The sequence below is a fragment of the Myotis myotis genome, unplaced genomic scaffold, assembly GCF_014108235.1.
Source record: "Myotis myotis isolate mMyoMyo1 unplaced genomic scaffold, mMyoMyo1.p scaffold_m19_p_1, whole genome shotgun sequence".
Taxonomy (NCBI): domain Eukaryota; kingdom Metazoa; phylum Chordata; class Mammalia; order Chiroptera; family Vespertilionidae; genus Myotis; species Myotis myotis.
The window spans coordinates 92,209,400-92,229,937 of NW_023416313.1; the positions used below are offsets into that span (position 1 = coordinate 92,209,400).

At 42.4% G+C, this 20,538-nt stretch overlaps 1 protein-coding gene across 9 annotated transcripts in view; it reads left to right on the forward strand.

The window, feature by feature from the left end:
- The first annotated feature begins 231 nt into the window (after positions 1-231).
- The window catches only part of ARHGAP21 (Rho GTPase activating protein 21), a 141,726-nt gene continuing 121,419 nt past the window's right edge, over positions 232-20,538 (forward strand). For 3 of the 9 annotated variants that reach the window (XM_036344938.1, XM_036344966.1, XM_036345005.1), the window contains exons 1-2: positions 233-581; positions 1,839-2,280. In XM_036344938.1, the coding sequence (XP_036200831.1) occupies positions 2,203-2,280 (78 nt within the window). In that variant the 5' untranslated portion in view covers positions 233-581; positions 1,839-2,202. Of the gene's footprint in view, positions 582-613; positions 1,052-1,329; positions 1,462-1,838; positions 2,281-20,538 lie in introns of those variants that run through there. The other 6 variants (XM_036344986.1, XM_036344994.1, XM_036344976.1 and 3 more) reach the window with 5 other exon arrangements.

Below are 20,538 nucleotides of genomic sequence, written 5' to 3' on the forward strand. Positions count from 1 at the left end.
AGGAGGGGGGGGGCACGGGGCTGGGGGCGTGAGGGCTCGTAGGTCCCGAGACGCACTGGGAGGGGGTGGCCAGCACCCCTGCCCCCAACCCCAGGCTAATCCCCCTTCTCCAGCGTCGGTTCCCCGGGCCGTATTATTCAAGACATAAAATATTCAGCCCCAGAGCCTCCCCTGGGGAGGGGAGGGGAAGGAGGTGGGGTGGGAGGAGGTGGATCCAGGGAGGAAGAAGCGAGAAATCCGCCCCCGGGAAGCAGCTCGGCTCGGCGGCGGAGCGAGGCGCTTCTGTCACTTGGCGATCCCCGGTGCTTCCGCGCGGCCCCGGCCCGGCCCGGCGAGGCGAGGGGAGAGTCCGGCGGCCGCCGCCCCGCCCCACGCCCTCCCGCGGCGGCCGAGAGCCCGGGGCCGGCCGGGGCAGGTCGCGGCGGTGCCTGGGAGCGGCCGGCCGGGGGCGGCGGCCTCGGAGCGCGCGGCGGCGGCGGCGCCGGATCGCCGTCCGGCTCGGACCAGCTCGCGCGGAGCCTGCGGGGCGCGCTGTCCGGGGCCGGGCAGCCCCGTGCGGGTCCACTCGCCCGCTTCCTCCGGTGCGTTTCTGTGTGGTTTTCCGCCTGAACCGCGAGGGCGCAGCTCGCCGGGGGCTCCCTTCCTTCCCGCCGCCTCGGACCACCCCGCCCAGCCTGCGGAGCGCACGGCGGACGCCCGGCGGGACGGAGGGGCCGCGCCCGCGGAGCAGGGGAGCCGGCGGGCGGAGGGCAGCGCACAAAGGCGGCGGCGGGGCCGGGGTCCGGCCGGGCCGGGGAGGAGGGGCGCCTCCCGCCGCTCATGAATATTAACCGAGCCTGCGGCCTAGCGTCCCGGCCGGGCCCCGCGGAGACCCGCGTCCGCGCTCCTGCTCGCCGCCGCGCCCAGCGGGCGGGAAGGGGGCGCCCCCCGCGTTTTGTCTCCCCCGCCTGGGTCCCCCACACCTTTTTCTAAAGCACGTATTTGGGCCGCCCTTCCCCGGAGATCGAGCGCACCGACCCGCCTCTGGAAGGGGCGGAGGAAATCGTGGTAGGTGGGTGGTGGTTTTCTTTTTCCAATTTTTTTCCCCCTTCGGTGGCCACGGGGGAAGGAAAGGATCATGCCGAGTGGTAGTTTTGGGGAGCAGCCACTAAATCGAAGTTGCTCGGGTTGCGGCTTCGTGGAGGTGGCCCCGGAGTCATGCCCGGGAGAGGGAGCTGCGCCGAGTCCCGCCCGCCCGCCCCGCGCCGTCCCCACCCAGCCCCGCCGCGGGCCAAGGAAAACAGCCGCCTCCTCGGGGACACTGGCCGGGGCGCGGGCTGGCGGCGGGCGCCCCAGCCACCCAGCCGGCTGGCCGCGACCGAGGCTGGCGTTTTGTTCTTGTTTTGGGACGGGCAGGAGGGGAGCCGGGAGGGTTTTTGTCGAGTCTTACCCCATTTTAGTCTCGTGGAAAGAAAACTTCCCGTAAGTGCACCTATCTGGGTGATGCGGAAGAACGTATGCACCCCTTCTCTTCTGCACGGAAAATACCTTCGTGACATGCACTTGGAAAGGGAATGCTTTTTCTCGAAGGCTGCACAACAGGCGTCTTTGTCGCAACCACCGTGCAGTTCAGTTCTGTTGTTTCTTCTTTCTCCTGATTTATGCATTCTCTCTCCCCCCTAATTCCTCCCCTCCGCCCCCCATGGGAGGCTTGTTTTAACTTTAATTTGTGTGGCTCATCTGCATGGATCGAATTCCCTTTCCAGGTGTTGGAAATGCGCGCTTGGGGTGGACTTGTGGGCAAGGCTAAGGTCAGCGTCTGGAGAAAGTTCACGCCCTTTAACTTTTCCCTGTTCCAGGAGCGATCTCCTTGGGAGCTGACGCTGGAGCCTTCCCGACCCACTCAGATTCCACGCGGACTCGGGAGGAAGGGGACCGCTTTCTGCCGTTGGCCTCCCTCGCTGCCAAGAAGCCGGCCTTTGTTTTTGAAGTCTGGAGAGATGGACGAAGACGGTGCCGTCAGTTGAAGCCCGAAGAAGGAATCATCAGGGCATCCTGCGGGGGCTTCATCAAAACATTGCCTCCCTGGCCCATTATTGGTTTCCCTGGCCCTGTCTCTCCTCGGAGCCTGGTGTGGAATTATTACCCTTTTTGCTGTGTGGCAGCCTTTCCCCCCAATGTGGACTCCAAAGGATTGGCCCCTTCTTTGTGATTTGAAATGAAATGATGGCCACACGTCGGACTGGTCAGCTGGAGGGAGATGGTGACACGCTGAAGGCCCACGGGTCCCCCGCCTGTGAGGTAAGTGCAGAGGCAGCCTCCCCAGCCCACCGTGGCCTGGGTTTTGGGGGGTGCCTTCTCTCGGTGGGGGGGAGGGACGCTTGCCACCGGGCCTAAGAAGAGGCTTTGGGGGGCTTTTATGTTAGCTGCTTGGTGTGGGAGCACCCCTGCCTGACCAGGAGCAAGGTGAAGCCTCACCCATTTTTATTTCCAGGAACTGCGGGTGATTCCTTTGCAGGAAAGTTTTCCTTACTTTGAAATGTCCCCATCTTAGTCACCGCCGAGGCTGAGCGGGGAATTCTCCCATTTCAGTTGTCTGGGAATACCAAACTGTGCCCTTCAGTCGCCATCCTCCAGGACTCGTGGCGCTGGGCTGGTTAGGGGGTGGCTCTGTGAATGCGGTGCGTGCACATCTAGGTTTGCTCTCTGAGGTGGTGCTAGTTGCTGTGCTTGTTGCACCTGAGGCTTCCTCTCTGATACCAGTGGGTGTCCTGGCTGCTGTTGATGCGGATCTCTGTTTTGGGTAGAAAAACGCGTCTTTCCTAATGGGCATTTTAGGCACAGCCTTGGAAAACTACTTTATAGAATTGTAATTCCACCTCCCTGAAAACTCTCCTGCCTTTACTGATACTTACTAAGGCTCACAGCAGACCTGTGAGCTGCTCTGGGGTGTTGAGTGGCTTGCATTGCCTTCAGACCAGCATCTTTGGAAAGGCCCAGAAGACTTTATGCCAGGGTTCTTGAAATGTTTTGAGCAGGCAGGACAGAAATCATAGGAAGTCCATTGATATGCCCTGTTGCCTCGCATTTATGTTTTCCCATTATATTTGGAGTTTACTGCTATCATGACTGTATTGTGTTTAGTTTGTTAGTGATAGTTTCTGTAATTTTCTTGCTAAATGTACTGAGTACTGCTATCCTTCTAAACTTTACTTTTGAACTACCCATATTTTTATTGAAAGATTGAAGGTTACTTTTGATAGCAATAACATTACCAAATGAGCCTTCACTCACATTCAGTAAGTGTTAAATTTTAACTTTGTGGTCATCAAAACAAGGTCTAGTTCCAAGTGTGTGAGTTTTGGCATTTTAATAAAAATGAATCAGAAGTTAAATTTTTGTTTGGAAAGCATGCACAGAAAATCACATCATGTAGTTTACTTCATATTGAATTAAAAAGTGCTTAGAAAATAGGGAGGTAAGTACAGTACAGTTTATAAGAACTATAGTTTACAGTTAGAATCAGTGTTTTGCTTTTTGACACCTGTAAACACCTGCTTGCAGGTAAAAAACATGGTTAAGTATAACACCACAATCCTCTGATCATGGTAAACCATAATCACTCCTTTTGGAAGGTCAACCTACAACTGGTGATTGCTTAATGTGTATTGTAGTTACATAATAATATGTACTATGGTCCTAAAGCCTTATTTGTCATTGTCTTGAGAATACTTTAATTAGCATTCATTTGCATTAATTTGCAAGGACTAATGTTATTTGAATTTTTTTTGGAGGGGGGAGCATTTAAAGGATGTCCTGCAATCAAGAATTTATAATGACACATCTTGTCCGTGGCTTACAAGGCAATGTTTCCAGTTGCAAACTTGGCTTTTATTAACAATGACAGTTATGTGTTTTTTTAAGGGCTGTGAAATTTGTTTTCACTTGGCCCTTACTGCTGGCATAGCCATATTATTTCTAGTCTGGGAACCAAGAAAGCGCTGTATTTTGCTCATTTAAAGATTATATACATACTTGAGTGTAAGTATCAACTTTGGGTGATAGATACTTAAGTCTTTGAACACTGTATTTAATTTTGGTGCTTAATTTTATCTGAAGTATTACATTCTAGAATAGCATTGTCATTCTTTAAAAACTTTAAAACCAGTAGCTGTGCTGTAAATGTGTGTTGGAATAATAAATCTATGTGTTCTTACCTAATTAAGAGAGCAGCATCTATGTTTAAAAATAAGCTTAAAAGTATAACATTGTAGAACAGGAGCAATTCATGTAGTGCGTTAATAGGATTCACTGTTTCATGCCTTATCTAATTAGCTAACTCCACCTTCTATGAATAAGATCTATTGCTTTGTTGAAAAATAATCAGAAATTTTTTATTCATTTTAAGGACTAGAATCTAATTGTGTCAGTATACCAGTAAATGTAGGCACCACCTTCTAAGAATATACTGGAAGGTTAAAAAACAAATAACAATCCTCCTATGTAATAAAGAATTGCGACAGTCCAGTAGACTATCTAGATTGGCATTATACAGTGATGATAACACATTGTGTTCACACAAAATTATATACTTTGCATATCGAAGATGTATTTTTCAAAATTGGTTTCACTTATCCTGATAAGTGTTTTTTGGTGTGTGTGTGTGTGTGTATACTGTTTGACCTGAGAAGTATTCTGACACCTAGCCTTGAGTAACGTTGCTCATAAAATCACTTTGTTAGATTCTCTGAGTCCTCTGATATTCTCTCCCCCTTTCATATCATATAGTATTTATCCTTTGAGGTTAAACTTGCTTTTTCTTCTTTTTTATTTTTCCAAAGATGAAAACTGGCTTTCAGCTTTCTAGACACATTACTTTCCCCATATCAGCACTTATTTTACTTTTCATCCGTAGTTCATAGTGTTGTCCAAGCATTTAGCAATTTCACCATCTATTATTACAATAAACTTACTAATGCTAATTAACTTATTTTATGTTTTGCTTCTTCACCTAGACTAAGTTTATCCTATGACTATATGTATTATAGCTGATGAAAAATATCTGTTGGTTGATTTTGGAATAGTGTAAATAATAAAATAAGGCATTTTTTTGGTATGGGGGTTCATATAAAATTTTATATTTTGCTCTTCTTTCTGGAATACATTCTATACACTTTGCTTTTATCCCAGATTCCCTTATTCCTTCTTAAGCTCTCCCTCCATACCTCTCCCTCTTGCTCTTTCTGTTTTTAGGATTCTTCCTCGTCTGCCCCCTTCCTGTTGGTTTTAACCAGACTCAGGCCCTCCCCATTCCTCTATTCTCTTTTCTCATTCCCTGGGTTTTATTTTACACTCTCCCATGGCTTTAATTTAATTTTAGTGTATGTCAGTGATTCCAAATTTAGCACTCTATTGCAGGCTTTATTCTTTATGTCTAGACCTGTATAGCCAATTGCTGTTTACCAGTGTTTTTATTTTTTGGATAGCGCACAGGCATTTCAAACTCAACAAATTGTTCCCCTACCATCAACCTGTGTTTCTTTTAGTGAGTAGCACCACTATCTCCTTATTTGTCCAGGTCAAAAACTAGGTTATCATCCCTGACTCATCTTACTCCTCTTTCCTCCTATCCAAAGTCCTATTGAGTCTACATTCCAAATCCTACTGTCACTACCTGAGCTAAGGCCAGCTACATCTCCATGGTGAGCCCAGGCCGGGCCGTCTCCTTCCATCGCCCTGTCCCTGCCATAGGCCGCTCCTCCTGCAGTAGAAAGCTGATCATTGCATTCCCCTGTGTAAAAAAATTTTCTGGTTCCCCATTGCCTTGGGAATAAAGTTCAAACCCTGAGAAGTTTTACAGGACAATGACAGTCTGGTTTGCCCATCTCCTTTCTCATCTGTTTCCTCGTTTCCTCTTTCTGTACAGCTTCCCCTGAGCTGCTTTCAGTTCCCCTGGGGCATCAGTGTCTCTTCACTGCAGGTCCCTGTAAGTGCAGCTTTCCGTCACCCTTCCTTCAGTCCCCTCCTCTGCCTTCACCTCTCCCTAGCTGATTTACTCATCATTCTGTACTTTTCTTCAGTATTACTTCTCCAGGAAAAGCCTTCCCTGATCTTCCAAGAACGGATTAGTTGCCCCTAGTGCAGTATCCCAAGACACCCTCCAGTGGTTGGCAAACTGCGGCTCGCGAGCCACATGTGGCTCTTTGGCCCCTTGAGTGTGGCTCTTCCACAAAATACCGACTTCTGCGCAGGGGCCACGAAATTTCAATCTCACTGTACGTGCGTGCCCGCACGTGGTATTTTGTGGAAGAGCCAGACTCAAGGGGCCAAAGAGCCGCGTGGGGCTTGAGAGCCGCAGTTTGCTGACCACGGCATACCATATTAGGAATAGCACTTAAAAGTTTATTGTGTGTATTCCTCCGAATTGCAGGCCCCATAAGAATAGGGACCATGTTTGTTTCTAAGTGTGTGGTACATAGTAGGTGCTTAATAAATATTTGTTGAATGAATGAATGAGCAGGAAAAGTCTTAGTTTTTATTAAATGTTCACTTAGATTTTGGTATATTATACTCTCTTGATTACCCTCCAACTTTATTGTTTCCTCTTCCTCAATCTCTGAGTATAAAACTGCTAGTTTATATATGGTATGTATGCACATGTGTGTGTCTTTACCCCTTGAATTCAGACTCCTATATCCAACTGATCTGACCACACAGAAACTCCACTTGGACATTAAGTAGGCATATCCAAAACCAAATTCCTGCTTCTCTACATCCACTCTCTCAGCTCACCTTCCCAATTTGCTCCTTCTACAGCCTTTCTCATCTTGAGCAATAGTAATCCCACCCTTCCAGGCCAGGCATCTGGGAGTGATCTTTGATCTCTCATTTTTCTCAGGTATAGCATGCAAGTCTGGTTGACTGGTCTCTCAGCCATGGTAATCAGAGTGGACCTTTTAAAAAACAGATCATGTCACTGCTTTGCTCGTATTCCTCTAATGCAGTGGTTCTCAACCTTCCTAATGCCGTGACCCTTTAGTACAGTTCCTCATGTTGTGGTGACCCCCAACCATAAAATTATTTTCGTTGCTACTTCATAACTGTAATTTTGCTACGGTTATGAATCGTAATGTAAATATCTGATATGCAGGATGTATTTTCATTGTTACAAACTGAACATAATTAAAGCATAGTGATTAATCACAAAAACAATATGTAATTATATATGTGTTTTCCGATGGTCTTAGGCGACCCCTGTGAAAGGGTCATTCGACCCTCAAAGGGGTTGCGACCCACAGGTTGAGAACTGCTGCTCTAATGGCTTCTCCTTTCCCCCAGGATAAAAGCCAAAGTTCTGACTGTCCCACAAAGCCCTGTACAGTCTAGCCTCCTCACCTCCAGTTACTCTCACCCCCCCTTACTCTGTACTGGGCGTTCTGGACTCTTGCTCTTGCGCACACACACCACACATGCCATTCCCCAGAGCCTTCCCACTTGCTGTACCTTCTCCTTGTGACACCCCCAGCCCTGCCAGGGCATCCTCACAGCTGACTTCCTTGTCTGCTTCTGGTTTTGCTTAGAGGTCATCTACTGTGTGAAGCCTTTACTGGCCATTCTGCTTAGTGAACGCCTCTCTCCTGCTCCTGTGGCAAGACCTGCCCTCCTTCCTTGCTTTATTTTTCTCCCTGTCACATAATCTCCCTCTGGCATGCTTATCCGAGTTTTGCATGTTTATTTGGATGGATACTTTATCTAGAATGTGTTAAGTGCAGTTTGTTCACATTGTATTTCTTGTACCTAGAAGAGTACTTAGCACTTTTAGGACCTCAGATTTTTTCCCAAGGAATGAATGAAATGAGGACTAAGAAACACTCCAAAATGTCATTGAGCTTCTTTCTTTTTTTTTTTTTTAAAATAATTTTTTTTTATATATTTTTTTATATATATGTTTTTTTATTGATTTTTTTACAGAGAGGAAGAGAGAGAGATAGAGAGTTAGAAACATCGATGAGAGAGAAACATCGATCAGCTGCCTCCTGCACACCCCCCACTGGGGAAGTGCCCACAACCCAGGTACATGCCCTTGACCGGAATCGAACCCGGGACCTTTCAGTCCGCAAGCCGACGCTCCATCCACTGAGCCAAACCGGTTTCGGCTGAGCTTCTTTCTAGGTATATAATATGTGAATACTTAATTCAGATTATACAAAAATATGTAGAGTATGAAGTGTATGTTCTTCCTTAGACCTGCAATTCCAGTAGTACGGCTATTAACATTTGGTGCCTTTTTTTCTTTGCATCTTTCTTATCTTTGGGAAGCTGGTAGCCAAGTAACAGTAACCAAGGCAGTGTGTAGTACAAATGTATGAAATAATTTGTACTGAGAGGTTAAAAGACTAATGAATGTGGAATCAAACTGGTGGAGAAAGTATAGAAAGAAAATATGTCTGCGTTCACATATTTTTTTTTGTCTTAAAATGAATATTATGAGCCAAGAATGATCACAACATTGACTATTACAAAATGTTGACAGTTGTTAATTCTGAATGATGAGATTTTGGGATTATGTTATTTTTGTATTTTCTCTTTTTTGTTTAATTCCAAAACTACAATAAAAAGACAGTTTACATATTTTAAAAAATAGGTAATTTTTTTTATCAGTCTGGTGAAAATCTGGTTTCTAGAAAACCTATACTGCTTAAAATATGCTTAAACACTTTTAGAAAAAGATGCATACTACTAAAAACAATATTTCAACATGGTTTTAAAAGCCTGTGTTTTCCTAATTAGAAGCCTAGAATTTATTCTGGACTCATTGTAGTATAACATAATATAACACTATCATTTAATGCTGAATGTGTGTTCAGTCATGCACCTGAATCTGTCAGAATACCATTGCATGTCAGGGGCTTTCTGCTGCAAGTTAGGATTCAAGGCAAAGCCTGTTGGAATTAAGAATGGCAGCAGTGCCAGCAGCAGGCACCATTAAGTGGCATTTCAGCAAAAGCCTGGATTTGAATATGTAGAGCGGGACATATCACTAGAGGAGGGCCATCAAAGAAATGAGGACCCAAATCTAAGGAAATTTCTCCATACATGTTACTGTTCTGTAGCATTCATTTCTTCCAAGTTAAACATGTTATGAAGTCCTTGTTTCTTGATTACATAATCTTTGATCCGTCATTGCTTTGTTAGGACCAGGTCAAATATAATCTAGTACAGAAGTGATATTCAGGTTTTTTTTTGTTCTTTGCTTTGTGAAGGGACCTGTCATCTTATTATAGTTAACGATGTGCTGATTTAAGTATGGGCACTGCTAATGTTGATAAAGATGCACAGATGCTGGTATTGAAAGCAGCTATTTTCTGTTACAGAGAGACCATATGGTAGGCACTTGTTTTTCTTTCTGGTCGGTGTGATTAGATTAGTAAAAAGAAAGGTTATTGGATTTATGATTGTCCCAGTATTTATCTAATTTTAATTGACCAGAAGGAATTAAATATGTTAAGATATTATGAGCCTTCCATATATTCTGTTAGTTTAAGTAGGAAGACATCTTCACTCAAAAGTTCAAATTTGGATTGCTTCCACTAAAATGGAGCAATTTTTTTTTTCAGTTTACGTTGTCATATTCTTTTTCTTTTTTCTTAAAATCCTTATCTGAAGATGATTTTAATTGATTCCAGAAAGAGAAGAAAGAAAAAGGAGAGGAAGAGAGAGAAACATTAATGTGAGAGAGAAACCTCAGTTGGTTGGCTCCCCTATGCACCCCCACCAAGGATCGAACCCGCAACCTGGTAAAGTACCTTAATCGGGAATTGAACCCTTAACCCGGTGCACGGGAGAGGCTCTAACCAACTTAGCCACACCAGCCAGGGCAAGCTGTCATATTCTTTAAAAAACTGAGTATTGTGCAAATAGTTTATTTTGCAATGAAATCTGGAAGATGGCCTTTTGTACTTCTAAAATAATCTGAAAGACAATGGTAACATTGTACTGTAAGTTGAAGAAACTTAATGTGATGAAAAACATTTTTTGTAAGTTCTCTTTTTTCTAATGATCTAATAATATACAAGAAATTCCACTGTGTAGATTGTGAATAAGAGAATAGATTTAAAATCCAAATTTGATATTTCTGAAGATTTATCTACTGGGAAAGTTTTTAGACAGACCAGAACAAACTATTATCAAAAAATGTTGAGTGTATTTACTTTTCCGTAGTCAGACCAGCTGCTGTTGAGTTTTCTGTTTGATATTGGACTTGTTTTTGATTCAGAATTGGTTACTTATTGCCTTTTCCCCTTGTCGTCGATCTCTGTTCTGAAGAGATCTCTGGCATAGTTATGAGGAATGAGATATATGCAGTGTTGCTTATAACCCCACACTAGTTTCTTGACTTCTCTTGTTCTCTGCGTTAATCTTTAATATATCTTGACAGGACTTAAATATATATTTTAAAATATATTTTTACTGATTTTAGAGAGAGGAAGGGAGAGGAAGAGAGAGTTCGAAACATCAATGATGAGAGAGATCATTGATTGACTGCCTTCTGCACGCTCCCCACTGGGGATTGATCCCACAACCTGGGCATATACCCTTGACTGGAATCGAACCCGGGACTTTTCAGTCTGCAGGCCAATGCTCTATCCGTTGAGCCAAACCGGCTAGGGCAGGACTTACATTCTTAAGAATATTTTTATTTTCTCCTTACTTACAATGTGGAGAATATCCTTAAATATCAGTAGATAAATAACGATTATATTTCTTCTGGATATGTCTTATCTACTATGATCTTGGGGATTATTTTTTTTTAACCTCGAGCTATCTAGATATCTCAATCCCAGTATTTTCCTAATAAATAAAGATTCTGTATTTAAAAGAACTTGTATGCCTGACTGGCATGGCTCAGTGGTTGAGTGTTGACCTATGAACCAGGAAGTCATGGTTTGATTCATGGTCAGGGCATGTGCTCGGTTGCCGGCTCGATCCCCAGTGTTGGGTGTGCAGGAGGCAGCCGATCAATGATTCTCTCTCATTGATGTTTCTATCTCTCTCTCTCTCCCCCTTCCTCTCTGAGATCAATAAAAATGTATATATATTTAAAAGAACTTGTATTAGTATGATTGATGAGACCTACTCTTCTCTGGGTTCTGCATATTGGCTTCTAGAAACATTTCATATCTAGTGATTGTGAGGGGAGGAAATTGGTCTGGGCACCCAGTTTAAATCAGAATGTTATGCCCTAGCCCAGCCGTGGGCAAACTACGGCCCGCGGGCCGGATCCGGCCCGTTTGAAATGAATAAAACTAAAAAAAAAAAAAAAGACCGTACCCTTTTATGTAATGATGTTTACTTTGAATTTATATTAGTTCACACAAACACTCCATCCATGCTTTTGTTCCGGCCCTCCGGTCCAGTTTAAGAACCCATTGTGGCCCTCGAGTCAAAAAGTTTGCCCACCCCTGCTAGCCAGTTTGTCTCAGTGGTTGCAATGTCAGCCTGCTGACTGAAGAGTCCCAGGTTCTATTCCAGTCAAGGGCACATACCTCATTTGCAGGCTCAATCCCGGGCCCAGTCGGGGCGTGCAAAGGAGGCAACCAGTCGATGTGTCTCTCTCACATTGATGTTTCTCTCTCTGTCTCTCTCTCCTCCCTTCCACTCTATCTAAAAATTAATGGAAAAAATATCCTCAGGAAAGGATTAACAAAAATAAATAAATAAATCAGATCTTTATTATAATGCTTTTAGGAAACTGTTTCAATTTACTCCTTTTTTCATTTAATAATATATTTTAGATACCCTTCTCTGCCCATCAGGAGGGGAATGGGGATCTATCTATCTATCCATCTATCATCTATCTATCTCCATTTACAAAATTTACATATATATATATATATATATATATATCAGTTTTGTAAATTTAGGAAAGAAGAAACTTTTTTTTTTAATTAAATCTTTATTGTTCAGATTATTACATTTGTTCCTCTTTTTTCCCCCCCATAACTCCCCTCCTCCCAGTTCCCGCCCCACCCTCCGCCCTCACTCCCCACCCACTGTCCTCATCCATAGGTGCACGATTTTTGTCCAGTCTCTTCCCGCATCTCCCACACCCCTTTCCCCCCCAAGAATAGTCAGTCCATTCCCTTTCTATGTCCCTGATTCTATTATAATCACCAGTTCATTCTGTTCATCAGATTATTTATTCACTTGATTCTTAGATTCACTTGTTGATAGATGCATATTTGTTGTTCATAATTTGTATCTTTACCTTTTTCTTCCTCTTCCTCTTCTTAAAGGATACCTTTCAGCATTTCATATAATCCTGGTTTGGTGGTGATGAACTCCTTTAGCTTTTCCTTATCTGTGAAGCTCTTTATCTGACCTTCAATTCTGAATGATAGCTTTGCTGGATAAAGTAATCTTGGTTGTAGGTTCTTGGTATTCATCACTTTGAATATTTCTTGCCACTCCCTTCTGGCCTGCAAAGTTTCTGTTGAGAAATCAGCTGACAGTCGTATGGGTACTCCCTTGTAGGTAACTGAGTTTCTTTCTCTTGCTGTTTTTAAGATTCTCTCTTTATCTTTTGCTCTTGGCATTTTAATTATGATGTGTCTTGGTGTGGTCCTCTTTGGATTCCTTTTGTTTGGGGTTCTCTGCGCTTCTTGGACCTGTAAGTCCATTTCTTTCACCAGGTGGGGGAAGTTTTCTGTCATTATTTCTTCAAATAGGTTTCAATATCTTGGTCTCTCTCATCTTCTGGCACCCCTATAATTCTGATGTTGGTACGCTTGAAGCTGTCCCAGAGGCTCCTTACACTATCTTCGCATTTTTGGATTCTTTTTTCATTTTGCTTTTCCGGTTGGGTGTTTTTTGCTTCCTCGCATTTCAAATCATTGACTTGATTCTTGCGCTCCTCTGGTCTGCTGTCGGGAGTCTGTATAATATTCGTTATTTCAGTCCGTGTATGCTTAATTTCTAGTTGGTTCCCCAATATAACATCGAGGGTCTCATTAGTTTTCTTGTAGATCTCATTAAGTTTATCGGCGGCTTCTAAACAGTTCTTAAGAGACCTTAAAAGTGTGGTTCTGAACTCTATATCTTCCATTGACAATTTTGTCCTGTTTCTTTGTCTCCGCATTCTGTTATGCTTCCTTGGTGCACCCCCTAGTGGTCTTTGTGCGCAGTCTTATAGTTCAACCTTGATTGTTGTAGCTAATACCAGGGAGGGTTTGACCTCCAGGCCAAGTGGCTATGAGAATCAGCTGTGTCTGCAGTGAGAGAACTTCTGTCCTCTAGGGAGGTGCTAATCTAGCCTTTGCCTGAGGCTATCCGGCAAATGCCTCTGTGCAGGGCTTGGGCGGGGCGGGTCGCACAGGATCAACAGGGTGGGCCGGAGAGAGCAGTTATGGCGGCTCTCAGTCCTGTCCCCAGGGGCTCTGCCTCTCTGAGTCCCAGCACCCGCTGCAAACCTCGGAGAGAAAGCTGCACTTGCTCTGACTGAAGCCAGACAGTCCCGCTTCTCCCGTTTGAGTCTGGGTCCCTAAAGACTCGCCTGTATCTGGAACTCAGAGTCTGCGACTCCCTCCCGATTGAAAACGCCAACCGCGCCCTCCGCCGCCAGCCAGCTCCGTGCACTCCGCACCTCAGAATTTGACTTCAGCACTGCGCCTCCTCTGAGTGTCCGTATGCGTTTCTCTTTCCTCCTAGTTGTAGGACTTCCACTCAGCCAGCGTTCCTGTGGTTCTGGGTTATGTCCGTTCTGTTTTTTAGTTTCACTTTTGAAGTAGTTGTTCAAGGCAGCAAACTCCGGCATTAACCTATGCCGCCATCTTGGTTCTCCCTCAGGAAAGAAGAAACTCTTAAAAAGTACTGTACAGACTGTCAAATCTCAGAAGGAAGTTGGGGGTGGATGGGTGAGAAGAGATTAATTAAGAATTTATATGCATATATGTATGAATCCTGGACACAGACAGTAGTGTGGTGAAGGCCTGGGGTGGGGATGCAGGCTACAAGGGGTCAATGGGGGAAAAAGAGGACATCTGTAATACTTTCAGCAATAAAAATAAAGTTTTTTAAAAAGCACTGCACAAAGGTATTTTCAGTATCCAGCCTTCCTGGCTCAGTGGTTGAGCGTGGACCTTTGAACCAGGAGGTAACAGTTCGATTTCCAGTCAAGGCACATGCCAGGTTGTGGGCTCCATCCCCAGTAGGGAGTGTGCAGGAGGCAGCTGATCAATGATTCTCTCTTATCAATGGTGTTTCTGTCTCTCCCTCTCCCTTCCTCTCTGAAATCAATAATATTTTTTTTAAAAAAGATATTTTTACAGATAATAGTATGGAAAAGAGATTAATTTTGTATGGCTCTGAAGGGCAGAACTAGGATTAGTGGGTAGATAGATAAATGGGCCACTGTGTTCTTTGCAGAGGTAGGATGACCTTCAGCTAAGAGATGACAGAGGGGATTCCTGCTTGGGTAGGAATTTAAGTCAAGTAATTCTGAATGATTATTAGAATCACTTGGACAACTTTTAAAACTACAGATTCTTAGCCCCACACTTAAGCTAATGAATCAGAACAGAATACCTGGGAATGAGACCCCAAAACCTTAACTTTTAAAAAAAAGGCCCCATGGTGATCTTTCAATGTGAGAACAGAAGAAAGTGACATTCACAGCTACTTTCAAAGTCTAAATTCTTATAGTACCCGGACTTCTGACCACTTTGAAATCAATATGAAGAAAAGAGGCAAAAAATATGGAGAGAAAATTTAAGTGACTATGAACCAGTGAAAATTTCAAGATTAAAATTATTTTTTATTTGTAATGAAACATATTTCTATGTCATTAGTTTTCCAAAATAATATTCTTTTCAAGTAAAATAGATTTTGTGTCAAAAGAGCACTTTAAAATTCAAGTAATATGTGTGGGGTTTTTTTGTTTGTTTTTTGTATATAATACTTGAATCAAAAGCTAACATTTTTAAGGTGATCGAACTCTGACTTTGGTCACTTTGAAGCTGTTACTTTTTAGCTGTATTATAAAAGTAATTTGTTTCATGTCATTTTCTTTATGCAAACAACTTAGAATAATTTCTTTGGTGCATTTTGTAATTATTTGTTTAGATTAAGTATCAAGAATAGGGAAACTTACAGTGGAAGAAAAAGTATATATTGTTCTTTACCTAAGCATATATTTTGAAGGGTTTCAGAAATCATTCAAACATAAGTAATAATAAACAAATCATTAACATCTACACACCCTTTCTCCTTTAACACCAGCAGTTATTCTGTCTATTCACTGAATCAGTCTTGTCTTCTCAGTCTCACTGGTTAGGAGATACTTTGGCTAATACAATGCAAATACAATGTAAACTAATTACAGAGCCCAGCTGCCACTTCTGCAATAGAAGCAGGATTTCTTGACGTCAGTGAGAGTGATGTTGGAGAAGGAGCAAAGCCACTAACAAAGAGGATCTGGCAGAGCCACACCAGCGAACCAATAAAGAAAGCACAATCACGGTTGATAGGCATCTCGAAAGAGAATGATTTGAATTTGAAGGACTAAGGAAAGCATTTTAGAAAACTGATGTCCTTGAGTGTGATTGCATATAAGGGGATGTATTTCTTTTCTTTTAGGAAGTGATGTTTATTTTGGACCCCAGTGCTAATGCCACTGAGAGTTAATAGAAAATCCTAGCTTCTCTAGTTGACTTTGAAATAAAGCTGTTTAAACAGAGGTCCAGGCGTAGCTTCTTGAAAGGTCCTACTTTTATAATAGTTCTTAGATGCCCAAATATTTCAGAGTTCTGAATATTTTAGATGACTTCATTTCTTTTTAAAATCCCTTTATTGGGTTATATGAAGAACTGTACATATTTAATGTACACAACTCTGTGAGTTTGCAGGTAAGTATACACGCATGAAGCCATCCCCATCATCAGGGCCGTAAACATATTCATCACCACCCAATGTTTCCTTCTACCTCCTTGATTATTATTGTTTTTATTATTATGATTTTGTGGTAAGAACACTTAGCATAGGATCTACCACCTTAGCAAATTTTAAGTATACAATACAGCATTGTTAGGCACTCTGCTATATTATAGATCTCTGGAACTTATTTATCTTGAGTAACTAAAACTTTGTACCCTTTGACCATCACTTCTCCAAATTCTGCAATTACTCTGCTTCTCTGAGTTTGACTATTTTATTATTTTTTAATTTACTTATTATTTTTTTAAATGGTATTTGGGGTGTGTGTGTGTGTATTTTGTTAGCCCTCACCTGAAAATATTTTTTTCATCGATTTTTAGATCGAGGGGAGGGGAGAGAGAGAAAGAGAAACATTGATGTGAGAGAGACGCATTGATTGGTTGCGTCCCACCCGTTTGACTATTTTAGATTACACGTATACGTGAGATCATACAGTATTTTGTCTTTCTGTGTCTGGCTTATGTCACTTAGCATAATGCCTTCCAGGTCCATCCATGTTGATGCAAATGACAGGATTTTTCTCCTTCTTAAGGCTGAACTGTATTATCTTCAAGGTCCTGATTTCAGTTCCTTTGTATAAGGACCCAGAAGTGGGATTGTTGGACTATATGATAGTTCTGTTTTTAATTTTGGAGGAACCTCTGTATTCTGGCTGTACCACTTTGCATTCCCACCAACAGTGTTCCCAAGGTTCCCTTTTCTCCACATCTTCACTAAAACTTGGAGGATGAGCTGATAGCTCATTGTGGTTCCCTGATGATTGGTGAGGTTGGACAGTTTTTCCTGTACCTATCAGCCATCTGTATGTCCTCTTTGTAGAAATGTCTGTTCAGGTCCTTTGCCCATTTTAAACTGGATTATTTGGGTGGAGTTTTTTTTAGATGCCTTTATCTATATATATAAAAAGCCAGCGACCGTAACACTGTAACAACTGTAAGGACCGTAATGACCAGTTGTGATGACGCCCACTGTGGCTAGCAAACCTGCCCGGTCAGGGGGTGGGGTCAGCTGGCCTCCCGCGGCCCCTCCCCCCGGCCCCTGATTGGACTCTCCCACCCCGATCAAGGGCGGGGTCGGCCTGCCAATCGCCTGTGGCCTCTTCTCCCAGCCAGACTGGCCCTAATCGGCCCCGATTGGGGCGGGCCGGCCGGCCAACCTCTCACCATCTTCTTCTCCCAACAGGCCCAGCCCCAATCTGCCCTAATTTGGGCCAGGCCTGCTCCACCCCACCCGTGCACGAATTTGTGCACTGGGCCTCTAATGTTTTATAAAAAATTGTATTAGTAGAAACAGTTACAATTACACTGTGGACTCAGTGGGAGAGACCAGGTAACACTGGAGTCTTGCTTGGAGTGGTATTAGCCTTGGAGAACCCCTAGCTCAGCTGTGGGCAAAGTACGGCCTGCGGGCCGGATGCCCATTTGAAATGAATAAAACTAAAAAAAAAAAAGAAGACCATACCCTTTTATGTAATGATGTTTACTTTGAATTTATATTAGTTCACACAAACACTCCATCCATGCTTTTGTTCAGGCCCTCCGGTCCAGTTTAAGAACCCATTGTGGCCCTCCAGTCAAAAAGTTTGCCCACCCCTGCCCTAGCCGAACCTATTAGTTTGTGGCCACTGGAAATGCTGTGCTACTTTGGTGTCATTCAAAAGTCACCTCGTTAACATAGCAAAAGACACCTTTGGTGCTCTCAGCACTTAGGAATTCCAAGGGTTTTAGCAGCTCTGTGCCAGAAATGGGAATAGAGACCAACTGTGTATTTATTTCAAATCATAGTATCACACCTTAAAAGATACAAATTACAAAACTGCCACAAGAAGAAAAAAGAAAAATTCTGACTAGTGCCATATGGGTTAAAGAAATGGAGTTTGGAATTAAAAACCTCCTGACAAAGAAAACTAGATGCAGATGGCGGCATTGATATATTCTTTCACACATTTAAGGAAGAAATCATACCAACTCTATACAAACTCAAAAAATATAGAGGTGTTGGAAACACTTCCCTTCTTTTTCTGAGGTGGCTTAAGCCTGGCAACAGCCAGACGAGAACATTATAAGAAAAGGAATTCAAACCAATAACCCTCATGTTTGTAGATCTAAAAATCCTTAACAAAATGTTAGCAAATCAAATCTAGCAATATATACACAAAAGATAATATATCATGATTAAGTTGAAGTTATCCCAGGAATGAGAGGTTAGTTTATAATTTTTACATATTAAGAGTTTAACATTTTTTTTAAAATATATTTTATGGATTTTTTACAGAGAGGAAGGGAGAGAGATAGAGAGCTAGAAACATCGATGAGAGAGAAACATCGATCAGCTGCCTCCTGCACATCTCCCACTGGGGATGTGCCCGCAACCCAGGTACATGCCCTCGACCGGAATCGAACCCAGGACCTCTCAGTCCGCAGGCCGATGCTCTATCCACTGAGCCAAACCGGTTTTGGCGAGTTTAACATATTAACAGAATAAAGTTGGAAATTCATATGACCATCTCAGTAGATGCAGAAAAAGCATTTGACAAAATTTAACACTCATTTCATCATAAAAATTCGTAGAAAACTGGGGATATAAGGAAACTTACTCAATTTGGTAAAGGGGTTCCTTACTGCTATTATACTTGGTGAAATATTGAATACTTTATTACTGCTGAGAATGGGAACAGGGCAAGGATGTCTGCTGTCCACACTTCGTTTGAACATCAAACTGGAGGCCCTCCTTCGTGCAATAAGTGAAGAAAAATGAATAAAAGGAAGGAAAAAGGGAAGGAAAATTCTTTTTCTTACCTAAAACATGATTGTGCACATAGGAAGTTGTAAGGAATCTACCAATAAAACTTACTAGGATTAGCAAATTTTGCAAGGTTGCAGGATGCAAGGATACAAATATACAAAGTCACCACACAAAAATTAATATTTTCTATATGTTATCAAACAGAAAGTGGAATAAAAATAATAGCATTATTGTTTTAATACTTTAAAGACAACCTGAATAGAAAGATACACTGTGTTTATGGATTGGAAAAAACTTGTTAAGATGTGACTTAGCCACACATTGCTGTGTAAATTCAATTCAATCCCAATTTAAATTTCAGCACAGTTTAACATTTATTTTGTTAGAAATAGACAAGCTGACTCTTAAAATTTATATGGAGAGGCAAAGGACATACGGTAGTCAAAACAATTTTGAAAAAGAACAAAGTTTGGAATTTTCACTCTGCTATTTTTTTTTCTCACTCTGCTATTTTATAATTGTTACTCAGAAAGCCACAAAACCAAGACAGTATAGAATTGGTATAATAATGATAGATATATAGAACTAGGGAAGAGAATGGAGAGTATGATCATTTGAATTCAGTGGAGTGAATTCAAGTGGTGCTGGGAGAAGTAAATATTTTATGGACAAAAATGAACCTCCATCCTTACCTCACATCACACAGAAAAGTTAGCTCCAGGTGGAACAGGGAAGTAACTGTACAACCTAAGACAATAAAACTTCTAGTCAAGAACAAAATATGCATGGCTCTGGGGCAGACTAAGATGTCTGAGATAGGACCCAAAAAGCACTGGGGGAGACAGGATGGCAAACAACCCACGATAAATTGGACTTATCAAAGTTAAAACTTCTGCTCTTTGTAAAACACCATTAAGAAAGTAAAAAATCAAGCCATGGATGGGGAGAAAATAGTTGCAAAGCATATATCTGGTCAAGAACTTGCTTCCAGAATATATAAAGAACCCTTACAGCTCGGTAATAAGAGACAAACAACCTCCAGGGGGAATCTTAAGTACGTGTGGAAGCCTCTGATGGGGTTTCAGGCAGAGAGAACAGTATGGCCAAGGCAAAGAGTGAGAGTGATTCAGAAGGAAAACTGCCAAATTGAGGAAGAAAAGTCATTACTTGTTAATCTATAAATCAGTTTCCGTGTAAAATTTTCTTCGTCTTTGCAAAGGTGGTATGGTTGTTAATGAACTGTATAGTTTGTACTTATTTAGTAGTCCTTTGATTTCTGGCATGCAATATGTATCTATTTGTCTCCAGTTTTGAGTGTCACAGCTTTTGAGTATTCTCTATTGCTGTTGCCCTTTAGGTATTTATGCTGTTGACATTTACTAGCCTTAATATTTATTTAATCTTGCCCTAACTGGTTTGGCTTAGTGGATAGAGCATCAGCCTGCGGAATGAAAGGTCCTAGGTTCGATTCCGGTCAAGGGCATGTACCTTGGTTGCGGGCACATCCCCAGTAAGAGGTGTGCAGGAGGCAGCTGATCGATGTTTCTCTCTCATCGATGTTTCTAACTCTCTATCCCTCTCCCTTCCTCTCTGTAAAAAGTCAATAAAATATATTAAAAAAATATTTATTTAATCTTAATAAACTGTAAGTGCTAAGCTGTAATATGTTTCTTGGACACATACAGTGAGATAAAGTAGATTTCAGATAAGTTTTTAGTGCTTGAAGAGAGAACATTGAACCCTTATTAAGTACCATACCTCATTTTATCCTCATGAGGTATGTCTTATATCCATTTTAGAGATGTGGAAACCTAGCTACAGAGC